We start from the raw sequence: 27,330 nt of genomic DNA, 5'->3' as shown, positions 1-27,330 counted from the left end.
GTCTCTTTTTTGCCTCTCTGATTAATGCCCTCCTTGCCTGGTCCGTGAGTTTTGGTGGGCGGCCTTCTCTTGGCAGGTTTGCTGTGGTGCTATATTCTTTCCATTCTTTAATAATGGATTTAATGGTGCTCCGTGAGATGTTCAAAGTTTCAGATATTTTTTTATAACCCAACCCTGATCTGTACTTCTCCACAACTTTGTCCCTGACCTGTTTGGAAAGCTCCTTGTTCTTCATGGTGCCGCTTGCTTGGTGGTGCCCCTTGCTTAGTGGTGTTGCAGACTCTGGTGCCCTTCAGAACAGGTGTATATATACTGAGATCATGTGACACTTAGATTGCACACAGATGGACATTATTTAACTAATTATGTGACTTTAGGGGCTTCATAGCAAAGGGGGTGAATACATATGCACGCACCAGTTTTACATTATTTATTTTTTAGAATTTTTTGAAATAAGTAATTTTTTTCATTTCACAATTTGCAATATTTTGTGTATGTCCATTACATGAAATTCAAATAAAAATCCATTTAAATTACAGGTTGTAATGCAACAAAATAGGAAAAACGCCAAAGGGGATGAATACTTTTGCAAGGCACTGTAAGTGAGGGATGAGCAAGGGGAACGAAGGAGAAGATGAGATGCTGCAGAGGAAAGAGAGGAGAGAGAGAAAAGAGGTGTGAAAGATAGCATAGCTTTTGTTCTTATATAAGTTTGAACTTGGCACTTAACAGACACTGCCCCCCCCTTCTCCCTCCATCAATCACTTGTTCCATCCCTCCTTCATTTCTCTCTCCCACTCAATTCAATTAAATTATATCCAGTTGTAATGAACTGCTATTGGCGGAACTATAAATTCCAGTGTTGCCGTTTCCCTCAGGGCATTAATATGTGGTGTGCGGCCATTGAGCGAATAACAAACACACTCAATATTTAGAGCCGACATGGACACCTCCCAGTCATGTAGTTGCACTGTGGCCAATGCTAACTTAATGACTGTGTAATGTGACTGTGGTACTGCTGCAGCTCTATGGAGGCGGAACTACTGACAAGTTTTTCACTGTCAATGAGACACTATTGGCCCTATTCTGTCAAATAACTGGTAACTAACTGGGTTGTAGAGATAAATATTTTATGTGTAGTAATTATGTTCTTAATATACTCTTAATTGCTAGTCTATTTTTCTACCATTGCATGTTTTGATTGGCTCAAACGTCATAATGTTTAATGTTTACAAAAAAACATTAAACATATGACTTCAAACATGCTTTAATTCCCATAAATGCTATAATAATTAATTACTTATTCTATTAATAGAAATTGTATAGAAGAAAGAAACGATTGTACATGGCCCCGTCCATCGTCCCTTTGATGCGGTGAAGTTGTCCTGTCCCCTTAGCAGAAAAACACCCCCAAAGCATAATGTTTCCACCTCCATGTTTGATGGTGGGGATGGTGTTCTTGGGGTCATAGGCAGCATTCCTCCTCCTCCAAACACGGCGAGTTGAGTTGATGCCAAAGAGCTCGATTTTGGTCTCATCTGACCACAACACTTTCACCCAGTTCTCCTCTGAATCATTCAGATGTTCATTGGCAAACTTCAGACTGGCCTGTATATGTGCTTTCTTGAGCAGGGGGACCTTGCGGGCGCTGCAGGTTTCAGTCCTTCACGGCGTAGTGTGTTACCAATTGTTTTCTTGGTGACTATGGTCCCAGCTGCCTTGAGATCATTGACAAGATCCTCCCGTGTAGTTCTGGGCTGATTCCTCACCGTTCTCATGATCATTGCAACTCCACGAGGTGAGATCTTGCATGGAGCCCCAGGCCGAGGGAGATTGACAGTTATTTTGTGTTTCTTCCATTTGCGAATAATCGCACCAACTGTTGTCACCTTCTCACCAAGCTGCTTGGCGATGGTCTTGTAGCCTATTCCAGCCTTGTGTAGGTCTACAATCTTGTCCCTGACATCCTTGGAGAGCTCTTTGGTCTTGGCCATGGTGGAGAGTTTGGAGTCTGATTTTTTTTTGTTATTCTGTCTCTCACTGTTCAAATAAACCTACCATTAAAATTATAGACTGATCATTTCTTTGTCAGTGGGGAAACGTACAAAATCAGCAGGGGATCAAATACTTTTTTCCCTCACTGTACACACACACACACACACAGAGCAGGTAGGCAGACTCTAGGGAAGGGGCAGTTTGAGTCTTTTTAACGTTGCGTAAATCAGACAGGGTTTTCCCTAGATAGGTAAAGAGGCTTAGGCGGGCTGGGGGATGTTTACTAACAACTCTCTGGAGACGGGCCGGGCCGGACTGGGGACACGCACCATTGGCTTGGTGCGAGGAGCAGGAACGGGCCGGGCCTAACTGGCGACACGCACCACTGGCTTGGTGCGAGGAGCAGGAACAGGCCGGGCCGGACTGGCGACACGCACCACTGGCTTGGGGACGGGCCGGACCGGACTGGGAAGGTGCACTGGTGACACAGTGCGTATCTCCGCATACCTGGGTTCCTTTATTAACCCCCGCTCCTTATGCTGCCTAACCATCTCCTCTCTCCGTGCCTCTACTTCCTCCTTTTCCCTACGAGCCTCCTGCAGTGACTCCTCTTTAATGGATCTCTCCCGCTCTATTCTAGCTATCAGCCCCCGTAATATGGTGGCCTCCTCTCTTACCCTGCCGATCCGATCCTTCTCTCTCTCTCTCTGCACTCCTCCTCCAGTGAGGACTCCTCCGGGAGCCCACACGAGTTAGGGAACAGAAACTCATCGTCGTCGTCATCCTCCGACTCCTCAGTATAATACTGTTCCCACTCTTCTGCCCATGGTCGTAGGGACTAAATCTGGAAACCCACCGGGTGCAGTGGTCGGGGCTCTTCTCTCTCGCTCCCCGACCACCCCTTTAGCCCCCCCCAAAAAAATTATTGGGGCTGCTTCTCGGGCTTCCTCCTCGGCCGGCTTCTGTGTTGCCACTGCTCCTCTCCTGCCTGGGCTTCCTTCTTCGCCCAGGGTCCTTTTCCCGCAAATATCTCCTCCCTCGACCACATCTTCCCCACCTGTGTCCAGGTTGTTCGGTCCTCCTGGGCACGCTGCTTGGTCCGTGTTTGGTGGGATCTTCTGTCACGTTCGTTTAAGGTCGGGTCAGACCAAGGCGCAGCGTGAAATGCGTACATGTTTATTTAAATGATAAACACACGACAAAACAACAAACCAACGAAACGTGAAGTCCTAAGGCTGAACACAAAACAAGCCTACTCACGGAACAAGATCCCACAACTAACGAGTGCCAATAGACTGCCTAAGTATGATCCCCAATCAGAGACAACGAGCGACAGCTGTCTCTGATTGGGAATCACACCCGGCCAAACACAGAACTACAACACTTCGACTGAAACATAGAAAACACACCATAGAACACCACACCCTGACTCAACATATAAGAGTCCCCTGAGTCAGGGCGTGACATCCATGCACTCTCCCTTTCTCTTCCTTCTGTTCCCTCGTTAGATGACTGCATTCTGTTTCTGTTCTCTCGTTAGATGACTGCATTCTGTTTCTGTTCCCTCGTAAGATGACTGCATTCTGTTTCTGTTCCCTCGTTAGATGACTGCATTCTGTTTCTGTTCCCTCGTTAGATGACTGCATTCTGTTTCTGTTCCCTCGTAAGATGACTGCATTCTGTTTCTGTTCCCTCGTTAGATGACTGCATTCTGTTTCTGTTCCCTCGTTAGATGACTGCATTCTTTCTGTTCCCTCGTAAGATGACTGCATTCTGTTTCTGTTCCCTCGTTAGATGACTGCATTCTGTTTCTGTTCCCTCGTAAGATGACTGCATTCTGTTTCTGTTCCCTCGTTAGATGACTGCATTCTGTTTCTGTTCCCTCGTTAGATGACTGCATTCTTTCTGTTCCCTCGTAAGATGACTGCATTCTGTTTCTGTTCCCTCGTTAGATGACTGCATTCTGTTTCTGTTCTCTCGTTAGATGACTGCATTCTGTTTCTGTTCCCTCGTAAGATGACTGCATTCTGTTTCTGTTCCCTCGTTAGATGACTGCATTCTGTTTCTGTTCCCTCGTTAGATGACTGCATTCTGTTTCTGTTCCCTCGTAAGATGACTGCATTCTGTTTCTGTTCCCTCGTTAGATGACTGCATTCTGTTTCTGTTCCCTCGTTAGATGACTGCATTCTTTCTGTTCCCTCGTAAGATGACTGCATTCTGTTTCTGTTCCCTCGTTAGATGACTGCATTCTGTTTCTGTTCCCTCGTTAGATGACTGCATTCTCTTTCCTTTCTTAACCCTCCTCTTTTCTTGTTTCTTCATTTCACCTTTTTATTGGTGCAACACCTCTGTTCTACATTTTCGTTTATCTCTCATCCACAAATTCTTCTTTCACCCCCAGACATCAGAGTCTCCCATCTTCTTTCTCTAGGGGTTGTGTCTAAGGACCCAGGGGTCTTTCCTACTCTATTAGGGGACATTACAGCTGCCCTGGCGTCTGCCTGTTCAGAAAGAACTGTCAGAACGCTGAGTGTGGATGTGGTGCAGGGAATCAAGCGCAGGAACAAGGGTGTTCGTCAACAGACTTTAGTAATCCAAAAATAGTAACTCCACACAGGTGAAATAGCCAACCCGACCGGGAGGCAAGAACAAATTACGCACACAACCAACAGTGCGCAAAAACAAGAAAAGGCGCACGCAGTGCGGACTCTCGAATACAAACAACACGAGAGAGAAAACCCAACAATGGCAACAGCTGACAATAATAATCACACATAACACCTGACCCAACACACGATAACTAAATAGGAAACAAAATCAAACACTAACAAGGGACAGGTGTACAAACAGACAAAACCAAACAAACATGAAACATCGAACGGTGGCAGCTAGTACTCCGGGGACGACGACCGCCGAAGCCTGCCCGAACAAGGAGGAGGCGCAGCCTCGGCCGAAACCGTGACAGTACCCCCCCCTTGACGCGCGGCTCCAGCCGTGCGCCGATCCCGGCCTCGGGGACGACCAGGACGACGCGGAGCAGGGCGCGTAGGATGACCCCGATGGAACTCGGTCAGCAGGGACAGGTCTAATATGTCCCCAGCACCGCTCCTCCGGGCCGTACCCCTCCCACTCCACGAGATATTGGAGACCCCCCATCCGGCGTCTCGAATCAAGGATGGACCTCACAGTGTATGCCGGAGCCCCCTCGATGTAATAATAATATAATAATAATATGCCATTTAGCAGACGCTTTTATCCAAAGCGACTTACAGTCATGCGTGCATACATTTTTCTTTTTTGTGTATGGGTGGTCCCGGGGATCGAACCCACTACCTTGGCGTTACAAGCGCCGTGCTCTACCAGCTGAGCTACAGAGGGGGCGGAGGAATCTCCTCTATCTCATAATCCTGGAGTGGACCAGCTACCACCGGCCTGAGGAGAGACACATGGAACGAGGGGTTAATATTCCTGTAATCAATAGGCAATTCTAACCTGTAACACACCTCGTTCAACCTCCTCAGGACTTTGAATGGCCCCACAAACCGCCGACCCAGCTTCCGGCAGGGCAGGCGGAGGGGCAGGTTTCTGGTCGAGAGCCAGACTCGATCTCCAGGTGCGTATACAGGCCCCTCACTGCGGTGGAGATCGGCGCTCGTCTTATGCCGACGGATGGCCCGCTGCAGATGGACGTGGGCAGCGTTCCATGTCTCCTCCGAGCGCCGCACCCACTCATCCACCGCAGGGGCCTCGATCTGGCTCTCGTGCCAAGGTGCCAGAACCGGCTGGTACCCTAACACACACTGGAAAGGGGTTAGTTGGGTGGAGGAGTGGCGGAGAGAGTTCTGCGCCATCTCGGCCCACGGAACGTATCTCGCCCACTCCTCCGGCCGGCCCTGGCAATAAGACCTCAGAAACCTACCCACATCCTGGTTGACACGTTCAACCTGCCCATTACTCTCCGGGTGGTAACCCGAGGTAAGGCTCACCAAAACCCCCAACCGTTCCATAAAGGCTCTCCACACTCTGGAGGTGAACTGGGGGCCTCGATCAGACACTATATCCTCGGGTACCCCGTAATGCCGGAACACATGGGTAAACAGAGCCTCAGCGGTCTGTAGGGCAGTAGGGAGACCCGGCATGGGAAGGAGACGACAGGCCTTCGAGAACCGATCCACAACGACCAGGATGGTAGTATTCCCCTGTGAGGGGGGAAGGTCTGTAACAAAGTCCACCGAGAGGTGGGACCAGGGTCGTTGTGGAACGGGCAGGGGTTGTAGCTTACCCCTGGGCAAATGTCTGGGCGCCTTACACTGTGCACACACCGAACAGGAGGAGACATAAACCCTCACATCCCTGGCTAACGTTGGCCACCAGTACTTAGTGCTAAGGCAGTGAACTGTCCGGCCGATACCTGGATGTCCAGAGGAGGGGGACGTATGAGCCCAATAAATGAGGCGATCGCGTACCTCGAGCGGAACGTACGTCCGACCCACTGGACACTGTGGAGGACTTGGGTCGGTGCGTACCGCCCGCTCGATCTCTGCATCGACCTCCCATACCACCGGTGCCACCAGACAAGACTTTGGTAGTATGGGAGTGGGCTCAACGGACCTCTCCTCCGTGTCATACCGCCGAGACAGGGCATCTGCCTTCCCGTTCTGGGACCCAGGGATGTAAGTGATTTTAAACACAAACCGGGCTAGAAACATAGTCCAGCGGGCCTGGCGAGGATTCAGTCTCCTAGCTGCCCGGATGTACTCCAGGTTACGGTGGTCCGTCAAAATGAGGAAAGGGTGTTGAGCCCCCTCAAGCCAATGCCTCCACACCTTTAGGGCCTGTACCACGGCTAACAGCTCCCTGTCCCCTACGTCATAATTCCGCTCCGCCGGACTGAGCTTCTTAGAATAAAAGGCACAGGGGCGGAGCTTAGGTGGTGTGCCAGACCTTTGTTAGAGGACGGCCCCAATACCGGCCTCAGACGCGTCTACCTCTACCTGGAATGGTAAAGCGGGATCCGGATGCGCCAACACCGGCGCCGAGGTAAACAGGTCCTTCAGTCTCCCAAAAGCCCTGTCCGCCTCAGCTGACCACCGCAAGCGCACCGGACCCCCCTTCAACAGAGACGTTATGGGAGCTGCCACCTGTCCAAAACCCCGGATAAACCTCCGGTAATAATTCGCAAAACCCAAGAACTGTTGCACCTCTTTCACAGTGGTTGGGGTTTGCCAATTACGCACAGCTGACACCCGGTCAACCTCCATCTTCACCCCTGACGCAGACAACTGATAACCCAAAAAGGAGACCGACTTCTGAAAGAACAGGCATTTCTCTGCCTTGACATATAGGTCATGCTCCAACAGTCTCCTCAACACTCGGCGCACCAGGGCTACATGCTCAGCTCGGGTAGAACTGTACACCAGAATATCGTCTATGTACACGACTACTCCCTGCCCCTGCATGTCCCGGAAAATCTCATCTACAAAGGATTGGAAGACTGAGGGAGCATTCATTAACCCATATGGCATGACGAGATACTCGTAATGACCGGAGGTCGTGCTAAATGCTGTCTTCCATTCATCGCCCTCTCTAATGCGCACCAAGTTATATGCGCTCCTGAGATCCAATTTTGTGAAGAACTGAGCACCGTGTAATGACTCCGTCATAGTCGCAATCAGAGGAAGTGGATAACTGTACTTCACCGTAATCTGATTGAGACCGCGGTAATCAATACACGGGCGCAACCCTCCATCTTTTTTCTTCACAAAAAAGAAGCTCGAGGAAGCGGGTGAAGTGGAGGCCCGTATGTATCCCTGTCTCAGAGACTCGGCGATGTAAGTTTCCATCGCTTTCCTCTCCTCTTGAGACAAGGGATACACATGGCTCCGCGGGAGTGCTGCTCCTAACTGGAGATCTATCGCACAATCCCCCTGTCTATGAGGCGGCAGCTGCGCCGCCCTTGTCTTACTAAACACCAGTGTCAAATCCTCATACTCGGGGAATATGCAGTGCGGGCATTTGATTTGGACTCTCCACCGAGGTCGCCCCTATGGAAACACCCAGACATAGCCCCTCACACTGAACAGACCACCCTTTAAGAGCTTTCTCTCGCCACGAAATAGTAGGATCATGGGTAACTAACCAGGGAAGTCCCAGCACCACCGGATACGCAGGAGAGTCAATCAGATAGAGCTGAATCGTCTCCTCATTACCCCCTGCGTCTTCATCCTAAGGGCGCTGTGACCTCCCTAATCAACCCAGATCCTAACGGACGGCTATCTAGGGCATGTACAGGGAAAGGCTTATCAACGGGAAGGAGAGGAATCCCTAACTCTACACAGAACTGGCGATCTACAAAATTCCCAGCTGCGCCTGAATCTACGAGCGCCTTATGCTGGGAACGAGGTGCAACCTGTGGGAAACAAACAGGCAAGGTTATGTGAACGACAGAAAGCTCTGGGTAAGTAGGGCGCCTACTCACCTGGGAGGACTCCCCAATGCGTGGCCTGCCTTCACCTCCACCGGGGGACCTTCCCCAACACCTAGCCGCGGTGTGCCATCCACGGCCACAGTTGGTGCAGGGAACGGCCCCCCTCGGGTTCCTACTCCTCCGTTCTCTAGCGCCAGCACCTCCGAGCTCCATAGGGCTCGGCTCGGAGGTGCCGGAAGGTGGAATGGGCAACCCCCACCCGGGACGTCCACGGGTGGCGAGCAGGGTGTCCAGCCGAATGGCCATGTCGACCAGTTGGTCAAACGACAACGTGGTATACCTGCACGCCAACTCTCTCTGGACGTCCTCCCGGAGGCTGCAGCGGAAGTGGTCTATGAGGGCCCGCTCATTCCACCCTGCATCTGCCGCTAGAGTCCGGAACTCCAAAGCAAAATCCTGTGCGCTCCTCATCCCCTGTCGGAGGTAGAACAGACGCTCCCCCCGCCGCCTTCCCTTCTGGTGGATGGTCAAACACGGCACGGAAGCGGCGGGAGAACTCCGCATAGGTAATAGTAGCGGCGTCTATTCTCCTCCATTCGGCGTTGGCCCACTCCAACGCCTTGCCGGTGAGACAGGAGATGAGGGCGGAGACGCTCTCGTGTCCCGAGGGCGCCGGGTGTACGGTGGCGAGGTAGAGCTCCACTTGCAGCAGGAACCCTTGACACCCGGCAGCGGAGCCGTCGTACGCCCTCGGGAGCGAGAGCCGAATCCCGCTGGGTTCCGGAAGGGAGACAGGAGGACTGACCGATGGGGATGGTCCGGTAGGTGGGGGCGTGGGTACCCCGCTGCTCTCCCATCGGTGGAGAGTGTTCATCACCCGATCCAGGGCGTGACCGATCTGGTTGATCCTGTCCTCCTGCCCACGAAGACGGTCCTCCATAATGTCCGTTGGCGCGGTTGCTCCTGCTGATTCCATAGTGTGATGTGTGATTCTGTCAGAACGCTGAGTGTGGATGTGGTGCAGCGAATCAAGCGCAGGAACAAGGGTGTTCGTCAACAGACTTTAGTAATCCAAAAATAGTAACTCCACACAGGTGAAATAGCCAACCCGACCGGGAGGCAAGAACAAATTACGCACACAACCAACAGTGCGCAAAAACAAGAAAAGGCGCACGCAGTGCGGACTCTCGAATACAAACAACACGAGAGAGAAAACCCAACAATGGCAACAGCTGACAATAATAATCACACATAACACCTGACCCAACACACGATAACTAAATAGGAAACAAAATCAAACACTAACAAGGGACAGGTGTACAAACAGACAAAACCAAACAAACATGAAACATCGAACGGTGGCAGCTAGTACTCCGGGGACGACGACCGCCGAAGCCTGCCCGAACAAGGAGGAGGCGCATTCTCGGCCGAAACCGTGACAAGAACAGATGAATCAGTCATTATGTTTTTAAGTACTGAAGGACCCCAAGGGAGGCCCAGTCACTGCCATTTAACTGTTAATAATGAGATAATATGGATTAAGAATATCCATGTAAGAATATCATTATGAGGACGAAGAGCTGAATAGACTGTGAGGGTTAGGGTTAGACTTTAGTGAAGTGAATTAAATAGTGAATTGTTTAGTGAAGTGAATTGAATAGTGAATTGTTTAGTGAGGTGAATTGAATAGTGAATTGTTTAGTGAATTGAATAGTGAATTGTTTAGTGAGGTGAATAGTAAGTTGAAGGTTATTGTAAGGCAGAGAAAGGCATCATTTTGCCTCGTGTTACTTCAGCATCAGGAGATTTCAGATCCCTTGTCTAGCTTATCAGCCATGCGTCCGGTCTTTCATTTGTCTTTTCTGAGGTGAGGGAGGGAGGGAGGGAGGAATGGAGGGAGGGAGGGAGGGAGGGAGGGAGGGGAGGGGAGGAGGAGGAGGAGAGGGAGGAACTGTTCTATATTTAGGAATAACTATAAATGCTGTATTTTATATTGTCCAAATTAAAGGATGTTCTCTTTCTTTCTTTATCCCCGTCTTGTCTAGTTCCTTATGAAGCTCCAGTGATATTAGCAGTAAAACCCTCTACAACCACCTCTGTACTGGTCTGTGTGTGTGTGTGTGTGTCAGGTATGCGTATCCTGGTGAACCTCCTCCTGGACACTCTGCCCATGCTGGGGAACGTCCTGCTGCTCTGTTTCTTCGTCTTCTTCATTTTCGGCGTCATCGGAGTACAGCTGTGGGCGGGGTTACTGAGGAACCGCTGCTACCCCAAGGAAAACTTCACCCTGTGAGTAACAGCGTGTGTGTGACTGTGTGTGTGTGTGACTTCCTGACCTCTTCCAGTGTAAATGATGATGATTGATGGAATCATATTTTCCTGATGTAATGATAGAGAGAGTAAGAGAGATGGAGAGAGCTCTCCCTCTCTCTCTTTCTTTATCTCCCCCTCTCTCTCTCCCTCCTGCTCTCTCCCTCTCTCTTTCTCTCTGCTCTCTCTACCTCTCTCTCTTCTCCGTGTGCCTGCTGTTTCTCCCTATGTTTTACCATAGTTCCATCAATATATAGATGGCTACTCCTTCCCTAGATCCTCTGTCACAATCTATAAGGAACCACTACCTTCACACACGCAAGCACGCAAGCACACACACACACACACAATTTGCAGAGTCATTGTAGTCATGTAGTACCTTATCTTCAGTCACACACACACACACACCATGGTAGTCCATCCCCCCCGTAGCGTTCCGATTCGTTTGATGGCAGAGCAGGGAATTCTCTACCGTCGGATAATTGATCATCCTGTGCAGCACCTCCCCTTCTCTTCATTCTTCATCTCTCTCTCTCTCTCTCTCTCTCTCTCTCTCTCTCTCTCTCTCTCTCTCTCTCTCTCTCTCTCTCTCTCTCTCTCGTCTCTGTCTCTCTCTGTCTCTCTCTCTGTCTCTTTGTCTCTGTCTCTGTCTCTGTCTCTGTCTCTGTCTCTCTCTCTCTCTGTCTCTCTCTCTCTCTCTCTCTCTCTCTGTCTCTGTATCTGTCTCTCTCTCTCTCTCTCTCTCTCTCTCAATTCAATTCAATTCAATTTCAATTTAAGGGCTTTATTGGCATGGGAAACGTATGTTAACATTGCCAAAGCAAGTGAAGTAGATAGTAAACAAAAGTGAAATAAACAATACATATTAACAGTAAACATTACACTCAGAAGTTCCAAAAGAATAAAGACATTTCAAATGTCATATTATGTATATATACAGTGTTGTAACAATGTGCAAATAGTTAAAGTACAAATGGGAAAATAAATAAACATAAATATGGGTTGTATTTACAATGGTGTTTGTTCTTCACTGGTTGCCTGTCTTCTCTTGAGAGCCAGGTCTGCCTACGGCGGCCTTTCTCAATAGCAAGGCTATGCTCACTGAGTCTCTCTCTCTCTCTCTCTCTCTCTCTCTCTCTCTCTCTCTCTCTCTCTCTGTCTCTCTCTAAATGTCCATGTCTCTTGATACTACTGCCAGTATTTCCTTAGCCTTTTTTCTGGTATTGATTTTCGTAACACAATCTCTCTTCATATCCACTTCTTCTTCTACTTCTTCTTTGATCTTAATATATTCCGCTGCTCTAAATTCCAATACCAGACCATTCAAATGCTCTACATTGGCATGAAGTACTTGTGCAGCCTTGCAGTGCTGCTAAAACCTTCACACACGCAGACTGAAATGCACACACACCAACAAACACACACACACACACACACACACACACACACACACACACACAACAAATCAAAACAAAAAACTGATAACGTCTCGAGCCACTGTGAGTGTGTGTGTGTTCTGTTTGTGTGTGCTCTGTGTGTTGTTATGAGTGCACATATGTGTGTATGCGTGACGAGACAATACCTGAGATGTTATCTGTTCATCTTCCCTCTACATGGTCATAAACCTGAGTCTTCTCTCCTCCTCTCCATCCCTCCACCCCTCTCTCCTCCAGCTCCACAGGCATCATACTGACCCCCTCAACAACATCTCGTAGCTTCCCTTCGAAATTCGACTTGTATTATGGATGAACGTCTATTTTTGATGCATTCATTCCGCGTGTTTACAGGGTTAAAACAGAAACAACTCAAAGCTTAACAGGTTAGGCATTCATTCTGAGTGGTCACGGTTAGGGCAATGGTTAAGGGCTTACAACAAAATCATGAAAAACCATCAGGTATGGCCCCTCCTCCTCTCCCATCCCCCTATCCTTCTCTCCTCCAGCTCTACAGTCATCTCCCTGCCCCTCCCCTCCTAAGCTTGACCTCCATCTTCTCTCTTCTCTCCTCCGCTCCATCCCTCTTTCCTCCAGTTCTAATGGCATCTCCCTGCCCCGCCCCTACTACATGGCAGACGAGGATGATGAGCGACCCTTCATCTGCTCTCTTGCCCAGGACAACGGCATCATGGCGTGCACCGACGTCCCGGCCCGCCGAGAACTAGGACGCACCTGCTGCCTGGACAAGGACGATGTGACACACAGACAGGGTCTGGGACTGAGCCCTGAACCCCTGGTTAACGGGTCAGTGAGCGGGCCTGGACTGTGTGTCAACTGGAACCAGTATTACACACGCTGTCATACGGGCTACAGCAACCCACATAAAGGAGCGATCAACTTTGACAATATCGCCTATGCTTGGATTGTCATCTTTCAGGTAGGGCTTTGATTGGGTGGTTTGGACTTTATTTTCTTCATTTCTATTGGTTGAGCTTCATGATTCAGCTAGATATCCACCACAACATGTCTCTCTCTACACCTACCTAGCTCGCTTTCATTCGCTCTTTTTTTCTATTGATGTAAATATTTGTCAAATCGTATGTCTTTGCACGGTCCATAGAGCTGTATTGGTTAGAGTATAGCACAGATCAAAACCCTGTACTGAAAGACAGCAGTGTGCAAGCTTTTGTTCCAGCCCAGCACCGACATGCATGATTCAACTTTTACTTAAATCATAGTTAGTCTTATCAGGTGTCTTAGTGCACGTTGGCGCTGGGCTGGAACAAATGCTTGCACACCTTGCCAGTCCTCTAGGACATTTTTTATTTTTTTATTTTTTTATTTCACCTTTATTTAACCAGGTAAACCAGTTGAGAACAAGTTCTCATTTACAACTGCGACCTGGCCAAGATAAAGCAAAGCAGTGTGATAAAAACAACAACACAGAGTTACATATGGGGTAAAACAAAACAAAGTCAAAAATACAACAGAAATAAATATATATACAGTGTGTGCAAATGTTGCAAGTTATGGAGGTAAGGCAATAAATAGGTAGACATAGGTTGTTCTACCTCTGGATTAGAGGTTAGGTGTTTGAAAGACTGATTAGGAGATGGGGATATATCTACTTGCTGTAATTGAATCATGCATGCTGGGTTGGAACAAAAGCCTGCATTCCTCCAAGGGAGATTGGTTTATGTAGAGTTAAGTGTATGACAGAGTGATCGGGAGATATAATTGTCCGTTGCACTGTTGTGTTGGAAAAACGCCTGCACACCTTGTAGTCCTCTTAGACTAGAGTTGTCCCACCCCTAAAGTAGAGGTTAGGAGTATGACCAGATAGAGTAGAGGTTACCATGTAGTGATTAGGTCATGACCAGATGGAGTAGAGGTTACCATGTAGTGATTAGGTCATGACCAGATAGAGTAGAGGTTACCATGTAGTGATTAGGTATTGACCAGATAGAGTAGAGGTTACCATGTAGTGATTAGGTAGTGACCAGATAGAGTAGAGGTTACCATGTAGTGATTAGGTCATCAGATAGAGTAGAGGTTACCATGTAGTGATTAGGTAGTGACCAGATAGAGTAGAGGTTACCATGTAGTGATTAGGTAATCAGATAGAGTAGAGGTTACCATGTAGTGATTAGGTCATGACCAGATAGAGTAGAGGTTACCATGTAGTGATTAGGTAGTGACCAGATAGAGTAGAGGTTACCATGTAGTGATTAGGTAGTGACTAGATAGAGTAGAGGTTACCATATAGTGATTAGGTAGTGACCAGATAGAGTAGAGGTTACCATGTAGTGATTAGGTAGTGACCAGATAGAGTAAAGGTTACCATGTAGTGATTAGGTCATGACCAGATAGAGTAGAGGTTACCATGTAGTGATTAGGTCATGACCAGATAGAGTAGAGGTTACCATGTAGGGATTAGGTCATGACCAGATAGAGTAGAGGTTACCATGTAGTGATTAGGTCATGACCAGATAGAGTAGAGGTTACCATGTAGTGATTAGGTAGTGACCAGATAGAGTAGAGGTTACCATGTAGTGATTAGGTAGTGACCAGATAGAGTAGAGGTTACCATGTAGTGATTAGGTCATGACCAGATAGAGTTGAGGTTACCATGTAGTGATTAGGTCATGACCAGATAGAGTAGAGGTTACCATGTAGTGATTAGGTAGTGACCAGATAGAGTAAAGGTTACCATGTAGTGATTAGGTCATGACCAGATAGAGTAGAGGTTACCATGTAGTGATTAGGTCATGACCAGATAGAGTAGAGGTTACCATGTAGTGATTAGGTCATGACCAGATAGAGTAGAGGTTACCATGTAGTGATTAGGTCATGACCAGATAGAGTAGAGGTTACCATGTAGTGATTAGGTAGTGACCAGATAGAGTAGAGGTTACCATGTAGTGATTAGGTAGTGACCAGATAGAGTAGAGGTTACCATGTAGTGATTAGGTCATGACCAGATAGAGTAGAGGTTACCATGTAGTGATTAGGTAGTGACCAGATAGAGTAGAGGTTACCATGTAGTGATTAGGTCATGACCAGATAGAGTAGAGGTTACCATGTAGTGATTAGGTAGTGACCAGATAGAGTAGAGGTTACCATGTAGTGATTAGGTAATGAGATATCTACTTGCTGTAATTAATTGAATAATATATGCTGGTCTAGAACAAAAGCCTGCATGTCTTGTAGTCCTCCAGGAGTAGTTAAGTGTCTGACAGTAGCGATTAGGTGATGGTGAGATATACACTCTATAATTGACTCGCTATCTGATTATCTGATTGCATTACAGAGAGACAGAGTGCTCTCCTCTATGTGACTTTTAGTGGGGAAATGAATCAGGAAGTGGATACTATCAGGCTATGTTCTCTAGTCGAGGTCAACAGGAGGGTGACTGATCTGCTTGATCTGTAGAAGGACTCAAACTCCTGAGTGGCGCAGTGGTCTAAGGCACTGCATCGCAGTGCTAACTGTGTCACTAGATCCTGGTTCGAATCCAGGCTCTGTCGCAGCTGGCCGCGACCGGGAGACTCATGGGCGGCGCACTATTGGCCCAGCGTCGTCCAGGGTAGAGGAGGGAATGGCCGGCAGGGATGTAGCTCAGTTGATAGAGCATGGCGTTTGCAACGCCAGGGTTGTGGGTTCGATTCCCACGGGGGGCCAGTATAATTTTTTTAAATAAATGTATTCACTAACTGTAAGTCGCTCTGGATAAGAGTGTCTGCTAAATGACTAAAATGTAAAATGTAAACTAAGCTAGGTCTTGGTGAAATGTCTGAATTATTGGTGACAATGGGAATGTCAAAGCCTATTGTCCTTGACTTAGAGACGTGTGTGTGTGTGTGTGTGTGTGTGTGTTTGTGTCCCTCTCCAGGTGATCACTCTGGAGGGCTGGGTAGAGATCATGTACTATGTAATGGATGCTCACTCCTTCTACAACTTCATCTACTTTATACTGCTCATCATCGTAAGTACACACACACACACGCAATACACACACGCAATGCATACGCACACACACACACAATGCACACACACACAATGCACACAAACATACACACACATGCACACACACAGGTATGCAGACACGATTAGGGCTTGCACAATTACCGTATAACCGTGTAACCGACGGTTATGGATGAAGACCGTCATGAAAATAAAATAACCGTCATAACCGGGGGAAAAAACATTGTTTGTGTGGAACAAACAGCTGACTGAAGACGGACGCCGGGCATTCTTGTGGTTGAGTCCGTTTCTGCGGTAACATGGACTCCTAACAACATGATGAAACTTTGTTGCTACTTGCTGAAACAAGCAAGGTGTTGTAGCAAACAAGTCTTTGGTTGCCTAGGCAACACCACCCTCCCTGCAGCAGCAGCACACATAAAAATTGAATGAAAAGAACAGGCTTGGAACATCTAACCCTGACAATTTGACTGGTAAACTCATGCGTAGACTCGCATTGGCTGCTTGGTATTGTGATGCAATAATTTCCATGGTAATATAGAATATTCATTCAAATGATGCTAACTCATGTGGCTCATTCTATGGAATGTATTTTTTGTAATGTCTGTTGAGTTGAATCAACAAATCACAGCAAATATTGATACACTTCCTGCTTTTACGTCCTGCTTTTACTTCCTGCTTTGCTTCTACTCGCAATGGTCGCCAGTCCACCCATTATGTCGTCATTGACTTGAATGGGGTCACCCGTTCTATTAATTATATTTCTGTGTCAACACATGCAGCCAGAAGTGGTGATCGCAGTCATTAGACCGCCATGCAAAATTCCATGCCTGTCACTGCCAAAGACGCGAGTACGCACATACACACACACACAAACACACACACAGGTACACAGACACGTATGCACACTCCCCACACATACACACACAAACACACAGTCACAGAGATGAAGATTATGCAGTAAGAGCTAGTGTTTACAACAGAACTGTTGCTCCTCTGGTTCTGTGCCAAGCTACAAAAAAGAAGAAGAAGAAGATCACTGCAGCACGGAAACAGTCATTTACAGACCTTTCTACTACTCCCTCTGTCTTTTCCTCCTCTCTCTCTCTCTCTCTCTCTCTCTCTCTCTCTCTCTCTCTCTCTCTCTCTCTCTCTCTCTCTCTCTCTCTCTCTCTCTCTCTCTCTGTCTCTCTGTCTCTCTGTCTCTCTCTGTCTCTCTGTCTCTGTCTGTCTCTGTCTGTCTCTGTCTCTGTCTCTGTCTCTGTCTCTGTCTCTGTCTCTGTCTCTGTCTCTGTCTCTGTCTCTGTCTCTGTCTCTGTCTCTCTCTCTCTCTCTCTCTCTCTCTCTCTCTCTCTCTCTCTCTCTGTCTCTCTCTCTGTCTCTCTCTCTCTCTCTGTCTCTGTCTCTGTCTCTCTCTCTCTCTTTCTCTCTCTGTGTCTCTCTCTCTGTGTCTGTCTGTCTCTCTGTCTCGCTCTCGCTCTCGCTCTCTCTCTCTGTCTCGTTCTGTCTTTTCCGGTCCTTCTCTGTCACTTTCTCTCTCACTCTTGTTCTGTGCTTTCCTTTCTGACTGCACCCCTATGGGCTCTGGTCAAAGGTAGTGCACTACAGAGGTAATAGGGGGTCATTTGGGACGCAGCCTTCTGTTGTATTTTAATTACATTTTTTAATTGTCTGTATTAATATTTGATGCTCCTTTATTCTAAAGTCTATCCTCTCTCTGCCTTCTCTTTGAAGTAATCAGTCAAAGACATGTCCCCTTCGTTCACAAGTCAGTCATATTACACACACAGGCACACACCCAAACACACACACACACATGCAGGCACAGATGCACACACACAGACGCACACACATACTCACACAAACACATGCAGACACGGACGCACACGCATGCCCTGCACACAGGCAGGTTGGTAAGCAGGAACACACCATATTCACACCATACCACACCACACACACACATTTACGTCTAACTCATTTAGAAATCGGCCCCGGGACAATGTCAAACTCCATCAACCACAATACCTAAAGGTTTTTTTTTTCTCTCTCTCTCTCTCTCTCTCTCTCTCTCTCTCTCTCTCTCTCTCTCTCTCTCTCTCTCTCTCTCTCTCTCTCTCTCTCTCTCTCTCTCTCTCTCTCTCTCTCTCTCTCTCTCTCTCTCTCTCTCTCTCTCTCTCCCTCTCTCTCCCTCTCTCTCCATATCAGAGATGATATCAGCACAGTAATAGAGAGGGATTATTATTAGATGCTCAGACCACCTGGGGATTAGGCTCGCATCCAGTCACACACACACACACACACACACACACACACACACACACACACACACTCAAACACACACACACACACACACACACACACACACACACACACACTGCCTGTCTGGTGTGGTGTCATGGTTGGAGAAGAGACAAATGAAAGAGGGGGATGATTTATCTGTAGGTTTGGGTCAGTCACACACACAAACACACACACACACGTTCCGCTGGACCTCTATACCGGTTTACCGGTTGTCTCCTGGCCCCCCGTTGGCTCCAAGCTACAAACACAAACACACACTCTCTCTCTCTCTCTCTCTCTCTCTCTCCCCCCCCTCTGTGGACAGGAAACTGCTGTCAGTATGTTCCCAGACAGGATATGACATCATTACCAAATTAACGAGGTCTGGAACACGACAAATGTCTTTCTCCGTCTCTGACACTTGTTTTTACTGTAAAACACCGACACACAACAGACAGATCTGTCATCACTCACATCCACCCTGTGGAGTGGAAAAAAACACAGGGTTGCATCCCAAATGGCACCCTATTCCCTATATAGTGCACTACTTTTGACCAGGGCCCTATGAACCCTAATAAAAATAGTGCACTAAATAGGGAATAGGGTGCCATTTGGGACGCACAACAGCAAAAAATTATTTGATAATTAATGTATAAATAGGCAAAAACCAGCTGATTGTCAAGTCAATAATATAGTAATGGAGGACAGCTAGGCTAACATTACTTATCCTTTGCTAGCTAGCTAGCCAACTAAAGGCAAGCTAACACACAATCACATCAAGCAGCTGAAATGACAGCAAACTATGTCGTTTTTGTTTGTTTTACCTTAGTTTCTGTTGCCAATTCTTTGGATATATCCATTATAATGATCCTGATAAAAGAATTTGCCTGGATCAGAGAAGCTGTCAGTCTTGTCACGTCATGTCATGTGCATGGCACAGTGGAGATCGCCCCCCAAAAAACTGCAACATCTTGCACAGGTCGGATAGGCACTCAGCGAGGCTTATATTAACCCCCGCTGTACCAAACCAAATGCTTGGCTAGTAGCACGGGGAAATATTGCCTTATATTAACCCCCGCTGTACCAAACCAAATGCTTGGCTAGTAGCACGGGGAAATATTGCCTTATATTAACCCCCGCTGTACCAAACCAAATGCTTGGCTAGTAGCACGGGGAAATATTGTCTTATATTAACCCCCGCTGTACCAAACCAAATGCTTGGCTAGTAGCACGGGGAAATATTGTCTTGCCGCTTTTTTTCCAGGGGATAATCAATGCCTGGTGCCCTTCCATTTTCCATGCCTTTTAATGCAGTGTATAGCCCTGGAAAAAAAGCGGCAAGACAATATTTCCCCATTTATAAATTGACTGGCTGGGCTGTGGGACAGTAAATGCGCATTAATAAATCGAATGGAACTGTTAACTTGCATTACCCAGAGAATGCAGGGATTTTGGTGCTATAACTCCCTGCAACCAACGAATCAGCATTCAGGATCCAAACAACCCATTTTATAATATGGTAATATAGCATCTACTAACCCTTCATTCACTTCGCTCAACAGTCTTCAGCACAGTAAAGTAGAATTCCGGGATGACTTTCTAGCGTGCGACAGTGTACATATACAAAACATTAAGAACACCTGCTCTTTCCATGACATAGACTGACCAGGTGAATCCAGGTGAAAGCTATGATCCCATATTGACGTCACTTGTTAAATCCACTTCAATCAGTGTAGATGAAGGGGAGGAGACAGGGTAAAGAAGGATTGTTCTTGCATGCGACAGTGTACATATAAATGGATGCTTTTTACACATCTCCTTTGAACAACATAAGTATAGCCTGTATGCTCAGCAGATGCTTTTGTCCAATTTTCATCCAATACATTTTACACTGTTACCCAACATTGCAGTCTTTTCCTAGCTTATTATGCAACAAGATGCTCTCTCTTTCACACAAATAAATATGTGTTTAATACATATCGAGTACAAGTACTTGGAATTATGTTTTCAAGGACACGAATGACACATATCCTGTACATTTCATACAGCCTCTTTACAACATGTCTCAGTCTCAAAGTTATTACAAGAAGACGCTCTTATTTTCACACAAATCTTTTGTACAACATGTCTCAGTCTCAATAGGTTATTATGCTGGGTAGATAAGATGTTCTCGTTTTCACACTAAGAGACAGACGAGTACCCTTCCATTAAGGCTTTGTCTCCACTCGAATTGAGAGAGGAGAGAAATCAGACAAGACAGACTGCAGGAAAAGGTAGAGAGCGAAGGAGAGGGGGGAGAAGGAGAGGGAGGGGAATAAATCAGAGAGAGAGAGAGAGAGAGAGAGTTTGAGTTTTTATAAAACCTTTATTTTATACTCAAGTGTTAACATAAATAATGGCACACTGCCTTTTCAGAAATGAAAACAAATGTAATTCCTAAATAAAATAAATAAAATACAAATACAAAAGAACATATACATTCAACTCATTTCATCAACAAAAAATAGTTTCTCCTCCTCCACAAAACAAACCGCTCTTTCGTAAGCCCACTTCTCCTCAAACAATGGGAGATCTTTTACAGCTGAGAAGAACTCAAAATCCACTTTCATTCTTGCTTTCACTAATCCTTTAAAAACACATCTTACATCCTGCCCATATCCCGTTTCTATCTTATGTTTCCTACTCAGAAAAATTGACATCTTAGCTTGTCCCAAAATAAAATTTAACAGTTGACATTTTCTTTTCTCATGCTTACTATATTGAAACCCCAAAATAAAAACAGTGTTATTGAAAATCTCCCCTACAGCTGTAAACACAGACTCCAGCATTTCCAAGAGAGGTTTTATCCTCTCACACTCCATAAAACAGTGAAAAATAGTTTCTCTTATATTACAAAAAGGGCATCCATCTCCAACATCTGAGTTAATAACAGATACAAAAGCATTAACTGCAATGATGCCATGCAAAACCCTCCATTGCATATCCCCAGTACCCTTTTATAACGGTGGCTTGTACAGTGCTCTCCATGCTGGCTTTACCTTGTCATCAATGCCCAATTTTACCCTCCATGGAGTGTCTTTTCTATTTTTCAATTTATCTTTATTCAAAACCTTGACACACACCCTATATAAGTCTTTCCCATTCACCTCATCCAAACCCACCTCTTCCAACCCTCTCAAATCCAGTAATAACGCCTTTCTTTCTGACTCTGGGATATTGGGTGTAATCCCTAGTCTTGGAAATGAGACGTTTTCATCTTGTACCTTCTTCTTGTGACTATTTAGCATACCCCACTCTTCTGCTGACAGAGCCTTCCTGCAGCTTCCCAGCAGTTGTCCGACAATCCTTTCCGACCTCACCCCCAAATGTTCAGCCACCCGTCTTCCATCCATTAAGGCGGTCCCAGCCATGGCCATTAACTGTTTTAAGGTGATGATTTTGCCCTTCACCAGAATCTTGGAGAAATATGGAACAGCTGCAGTTGTACAATCCAGTCTTGCCCCATACACCAGAGGTTCCTCCAACAGCCAATGCGCTGACTCCGCTGACGTTAGTCTGGACACCTTCATAATGCTCCACACCCTAAGAAAGCCTCTGTAAAACGGAGGTACTCCCTCCCCTAGAAATCTGGCTACTATCAACCAAAAATAAAACTTTCTTTAAACCTAATCCCCCAACCTGCTGTAATACAAGACCTGCAACCCCTCTCCAAACCACATTTTCCGGTCCATAAATCAACCTTTGAATAAACTGAAACTGGAAAGCAGCAGCCCTACTAGCAAGATGTACAAGACCTTGTCCCCCCTCCTCTTTTGACAAATACAAAACACTTTGTGGAACCCAGTGATATTTATCCCAAAAAAAATCCACAATAATTGCCTGTATCTTAGCCAGAAGGCCAGATGGTGGCTCTAAAACTGACAACCGATGCCACAGTGCAGAGGCAATCACATTGTTAACTATAATAGTGCGCCCCCTATATGACATACGCGATAACAACCAACCTCATCTCCTCATCCTCCCTTCCACCATTTCAACCACCCCAATCCAATTTTTTTCCATTGTCCCCTCATCTCCTAGGTACACTCCAAGATACTTAAAACCTCCCTTACACCATTCCAGCCCCCTTGGCAAAGCCATGATCCCTCCAGACCATTCTCCAATCTGTAAAGCACAACTTTTTTCCCAATTGACCTTTGCAGAGGATATTCCCCTAAAACGATCAACCATTAGACTCAAACTATCCACCTCCGCTTGATTTTTCACTAAAACAACTACATCATCAGCATAGGCTGAGAGACGAATAGGAGGAATATCCTCTGAAAGGTACACCCTTCAATGCGACTTCTAATGCTATTTAGTAGTGGCTCTATAGCAATGGCATATAACATTCCCGACAAAGAACATCCCTGCCTAATACCTCTACACACTTTAAAAGGAACACTCAAACCACCGTTAACTTTCAATACACTTTCAATGTCACCATATATCACCTTTATCATGGCAATAAAACCAGAGCTGAACCCAAACGCCTCAAAAGTGTGCCATAAGTATTGATGTTCAACTCGGTCAAATGCCTTTTCCTGATCAATTGAAATTAGACCAGCATCCAACCCAATAGCCCTAGAGACGTCCAACTAATCACGAATCAGAGAAATGTTATCCCCTATCTGCCTGCCGGGAACACAGTAGGACTGGTCCGTATGTATGATTTGCCCCATCACCTCCCTCAGCCTGTTGGACAAAGCCTTTGACAGGATCTTATAATCAGTGCACAATAGAGCCACCGGCCTCCAGTTCTTCACCTCCCTAGGGTCACCCTTTTTGGGCAGTAGGGTGAGGACAGCCCTTCTGCAGCTTATTGGTAGTAACCCTCCGGTTAAACTATCATTAACTACTGCTAGCCAATCCTCTCCCAACATAGCCCAAAAAGACTTTAAAAAGTCAACGGAAAGCCCATCAATGCCTGGTGCCCTTCCATTTTCCATGCCTTTTAATGCAGTGTATAGCCCTGGAAAAAAAGCGGCAAGACAATATTTCCCCGTTTATAAATTGACTGGCTGGGCTGTGGGACAGTAAATGCGCATTAATAAATCGAATGGAACTGTTAACTTGCATTACCCAGAGAATGCAGGGATTTTGGTGCTATAACTCCCTGCAACCAACGAATCAGCATTCAGGATCCAAACAACCCATTTTATAATATGGTAATATAGCATCTACTAACCCTTCATTCACTTCGCTCAACAGTCTTCAACACAGTAAAGTAGAATTCCGGGATGACTTTCTAGCGTGCGACAGTGTACATATACAAAACATTAAGAACACCTGCTCTTTCCATGACATAGACTGACCAGGTGAATCCAGGTGAAAGCTATGATCCCATATTGACGTCACTTGTTAAATCCACTTCAATCAGTGTAGATGAAGGGGAGGAGACAGGGTAAAGAAGGATTGTTCTTGCATGCGACAGTGTACATATAAATGGATGCTTTTTACACATCTCCTTTGAACAACATAAGTATAGCCTGTATGCTCAGCAGATGCTTTTGTCCAATTTTCATCCAATACATTTTACACTGTTACCCAACATTGCAGTCTTTTCCTAGCTTATTATGCAACAAGATGCTCTCTCTTTCACACAAATAAATATGTGTTTAATACATATAGAGTACAAGTACTTGGAATTATGCTTTCAAGGACGTGAATGACACATATCCTGTACATTTCATACAGCCTCTTTACAACATGTCTCAGTCTCAAAGTTATTACAAGAAGACGCTCTTATTTTCACACAAATCTTTTGTACAACATGTCTCAGTCTCAATAGGTTATTATGCTGGGTAGATAAGATGTTCTCGTTTTCACACTAAGAGACAGACGAGTACCCTTCCATTAAGGCTTTGTCTCCACTCGAATTGAGAGAGGAGAGAAATCAGACAAGACAGACTGCAGGAAAAGGTAGAGAGCGAAGGAGAGGGGGAGAAGGAGAGGGAGGGGAATAAATCAGAGAGAGAGAGAGAGAGAGTTTGAGTTTTTATAAAACCTTTATTTTATACTCAAGTGTTAACATAAATAATGGCACACTGCCTTTTCAGAAATGAAAACAAATGTAATTCCTAAATAAAATAAATAAAATAAAAATACAAAAGAACATATACATTCAACTCATTTCATCAACAAAAAATAGTTTCTCCTCCTCCACAAAACAAACCGCTCTTTCGTAAGCCCACTTCTCCTCAAACAATGGGAGATCTTTTACAGCTGAGAAGAACTCAAAATCCACTTTTATTCTTGCTTTCACTAATCCTTTAAAAACACATCTTACATCCTGCCCATATCCCGTTTCTATCTTATGTTTCCTACTCAGAAAAATTGACATCTTAGCTTGTCCCAAAATAAAATTTAACAGTTGACATTTTCTTTTCTCATGCTTACTATATTGAAACCCCAAAATAAAAACAGTGTTATTGAAAATCTCCCCTACAGCTGTAAACACAGACTCCAGCATTTCCAAGAGAGGTTTTATCCTCTCACACTCCATAAAACAGTGAAAAATAGTTTCTCTTATATTACAAAAAGGGCATCCATCTCCAACATCTGAGTTAATAACAGATACAAAAGCATTAACTGCAATGATGCCATGCAAAACCCTCCATTGCATATCCCCAGTACCCTTTTATAACGGTGGCTTGTACAGTGCTCTCCATGCTGGCTTTACCTTGTCATCAATGCCCAATTTTACCCTCCATGGAGTGTCTTTTCTATTTTTCAATTTATCTTTATTCAAAACCTTGACACACCCCCTATATAAGTCTTTCCCATTCACCTCATCCAAACCCACCTCTTCCAACCCTCTCAAATCCAGTAATAACGCCTTTCTTTCTGACTCTGGGATATTGGGTGTAATCCCTAGTCTTGGAAATGAGACGTTTTCATCTTGTACCTTCTTCTTGTGACTATTCAGCATACCCCACTCTTCTGCTGACAGAGCCTTCCTGCAGCTTCCCAGCAGTTGTCCGACAATCCTTTCCGACCTCACCCCCAAATGTTCAGCCACCCGTCTTCCATCCATTAAGGCGGTCCCAGCCATGGCCATTAACTGTTTTAAGGTGATGATTTTGCCCTTCACCAGAATCTTGGAGAAATATGGAACAGCTGCAGTTGTACAATCCAGTCTTGCCCCATACACCAGAGGTTCCTCCAACAGCCAATGCGCTGACTCCGCTGACGTTAGTCTGGACACCTTCATAATGCTCCACACCCTAAGAAAGCCTCTGTAAAACGGAGGTACTCCCTCCCTAGAAATCTGGCTACTATCAACCAAAAATAAAACTTTCTTTAAACCTAATCCCCCAACCTGCTGTAATACAAGACCTGCAACCCCTCTCCAAACCACATTTTCCGGTCCATAAATCAACCTTTGAATAAACTGAAACTGGAAAGCAGCAGCCCTACTAGCAAGATGTACAAGACCTTGTCCCCCCTCCTCTTTTGACAAATACAAAACACTTTGTGGAACCCAGTGATATTTATCCCAAAAAAAATCCACAATAATTGCCTGTATCTTAGCCAGAAGGCCAGATGGTGGCTCTAAAACTGACAACCGATGCCACAGTGCAGAGGCAATCACATTGTTAACTATAATAGTGCGCCCCCTATATGACATACGCGATAACAACCAACCTCATCTCCTCATCCTCCCTTCCACCATTTCAACCACCCCAATCCAATTTTTTTCCATTGTCCCCTCATCTCCTAGGTACACTCCAAGATACTTAAAACCTCCCTTACACCATTCCAGCCCCCTTGGCAAAGCCATGATCCCTCCAGACCATTCTCCAATCTGTAAAGCACAACTTTTTTCCCAATTTACCTTTGCAGAGGATATTCCCCTAAAACGATCAACCATTAGACTCAAACTATCCACCTCCGCTTGATTTTTCACTAAAACAACTACATCATCAGCATAGGCTGAGAGACGAATAGGAGGAATATCCTCTGAAAGGTACACCCTTCAATGCGACTTCTAATGCTATTTAGTAGTGGCTCTATAGCAATGGCATATAACATTCCCGACAAAGAACATCCCTGCCTAATACCTCTACACACTTTAAAAGGAACACTCAAACCACCGTTAACTTTCAATACACTTTCAATGTCACCATATATCACCTTTATCATGGCAATAAAACCAGAGCTGAACCCAAACGCCTCAAAAGTGTGCCATAAGTATTGATGTTCAACTCGGTCAAATGCCTTTTCCTGATCAATTGAAATTAGACCAGCATCCAACCCAATAGCCCTAGAGACGTCCAACTAATCACGAATCAGAGAAATGTTATCCCCTATCTGCCTGCCGGGAACACAGTAGGACTGGTCCGTATGTATGATTTGCCCCATCACCTCCCTCAGCCTGTTGGACAAAGCCTTTGACAGGATCTTATAATCAGTGCACAATAGAGCCACCGGCCTCCAGTTCTTCACCTCCCTAGGGTCACCCTTTTTGGGCAGTAGGGTGAGGACAGCCCTTCTGCAGCTTATTGGTAGTAACCCTCCGGTTAAACTATCATTAACTACTACTAGCCAATCCTCTCCCAACATAGCCCAAAAAGACTTTAAAAAGTCAACGGAAAGCCCATCAATGCCTGGTGCCCTTCCATTTTCCATGCCTTTTAATGCAGTGTATAGCCCTGGAAAAAAGCGGCAAGACAATATTTCCCCGTTTATAAATTGACTGGCTGGGCTGTGGGACAGTAAATGCGCATTAATAAATCGAATGGAACTGTTAACTTGCATTACCCAGAGAATGCAGGGATTTTGGTGCTATAACTCCCTGCAACCAACGAATCAGCATTCAGGATCCAAACAACCCATTTTATAATATGGTAATATAGC

The 27,330-nt window shown here is 45.9% G+C and overlaps 1 protein-coding gene across 1 annotated transcript in view; it reads left to right on the top strand.

The window, feature by feature from the left end:
- LOC121553878 (voltage-dependent T-type calcium channel subunit alpha-1I-like) overlaps window positions 1-27,330 on the top strand; it is a 174,478-nt gene that overhangs the window by 49,221 nt on the left and 97,927 nt on the right. The window contains exons 6-8 of the mRNA XM_045227043.1: window positions 10,552-10,711; window positions 12,763-13,105; window positions 16,061-16,153. Of these exons, the coding sequence (XP_045082978.1) occupies window positions 10,552-10,711; window positions 12,763-13,105; window positions 16,061-16,153 (596 nt within the window). The remainder of the gene's footprint in view (window positions 1-10,551; window positions 10,712-12,762; window positions 13,106-16,060; window positions 16,154-27,330) is intronic.

The sequence above is a fragment of the Coregonus clupeaformis genome, chromosome 18 (assembly GCF_020615455.1).
Source record: "Coregonus clupeaformis isolate EN_2021a chromosome 18, ASM2061545v1, whole genome shotgun sequence".
NCBI classification, from domain to species: Eukaryota; Metazoa; Chordata; class Actinopteri; order Salmoniformes; family Salmonidae; genus Coregonus; species Coregonus clupeaformis.
This window is presented reverse-complemented; position numbering and strand designations above follow the sequence as displayed.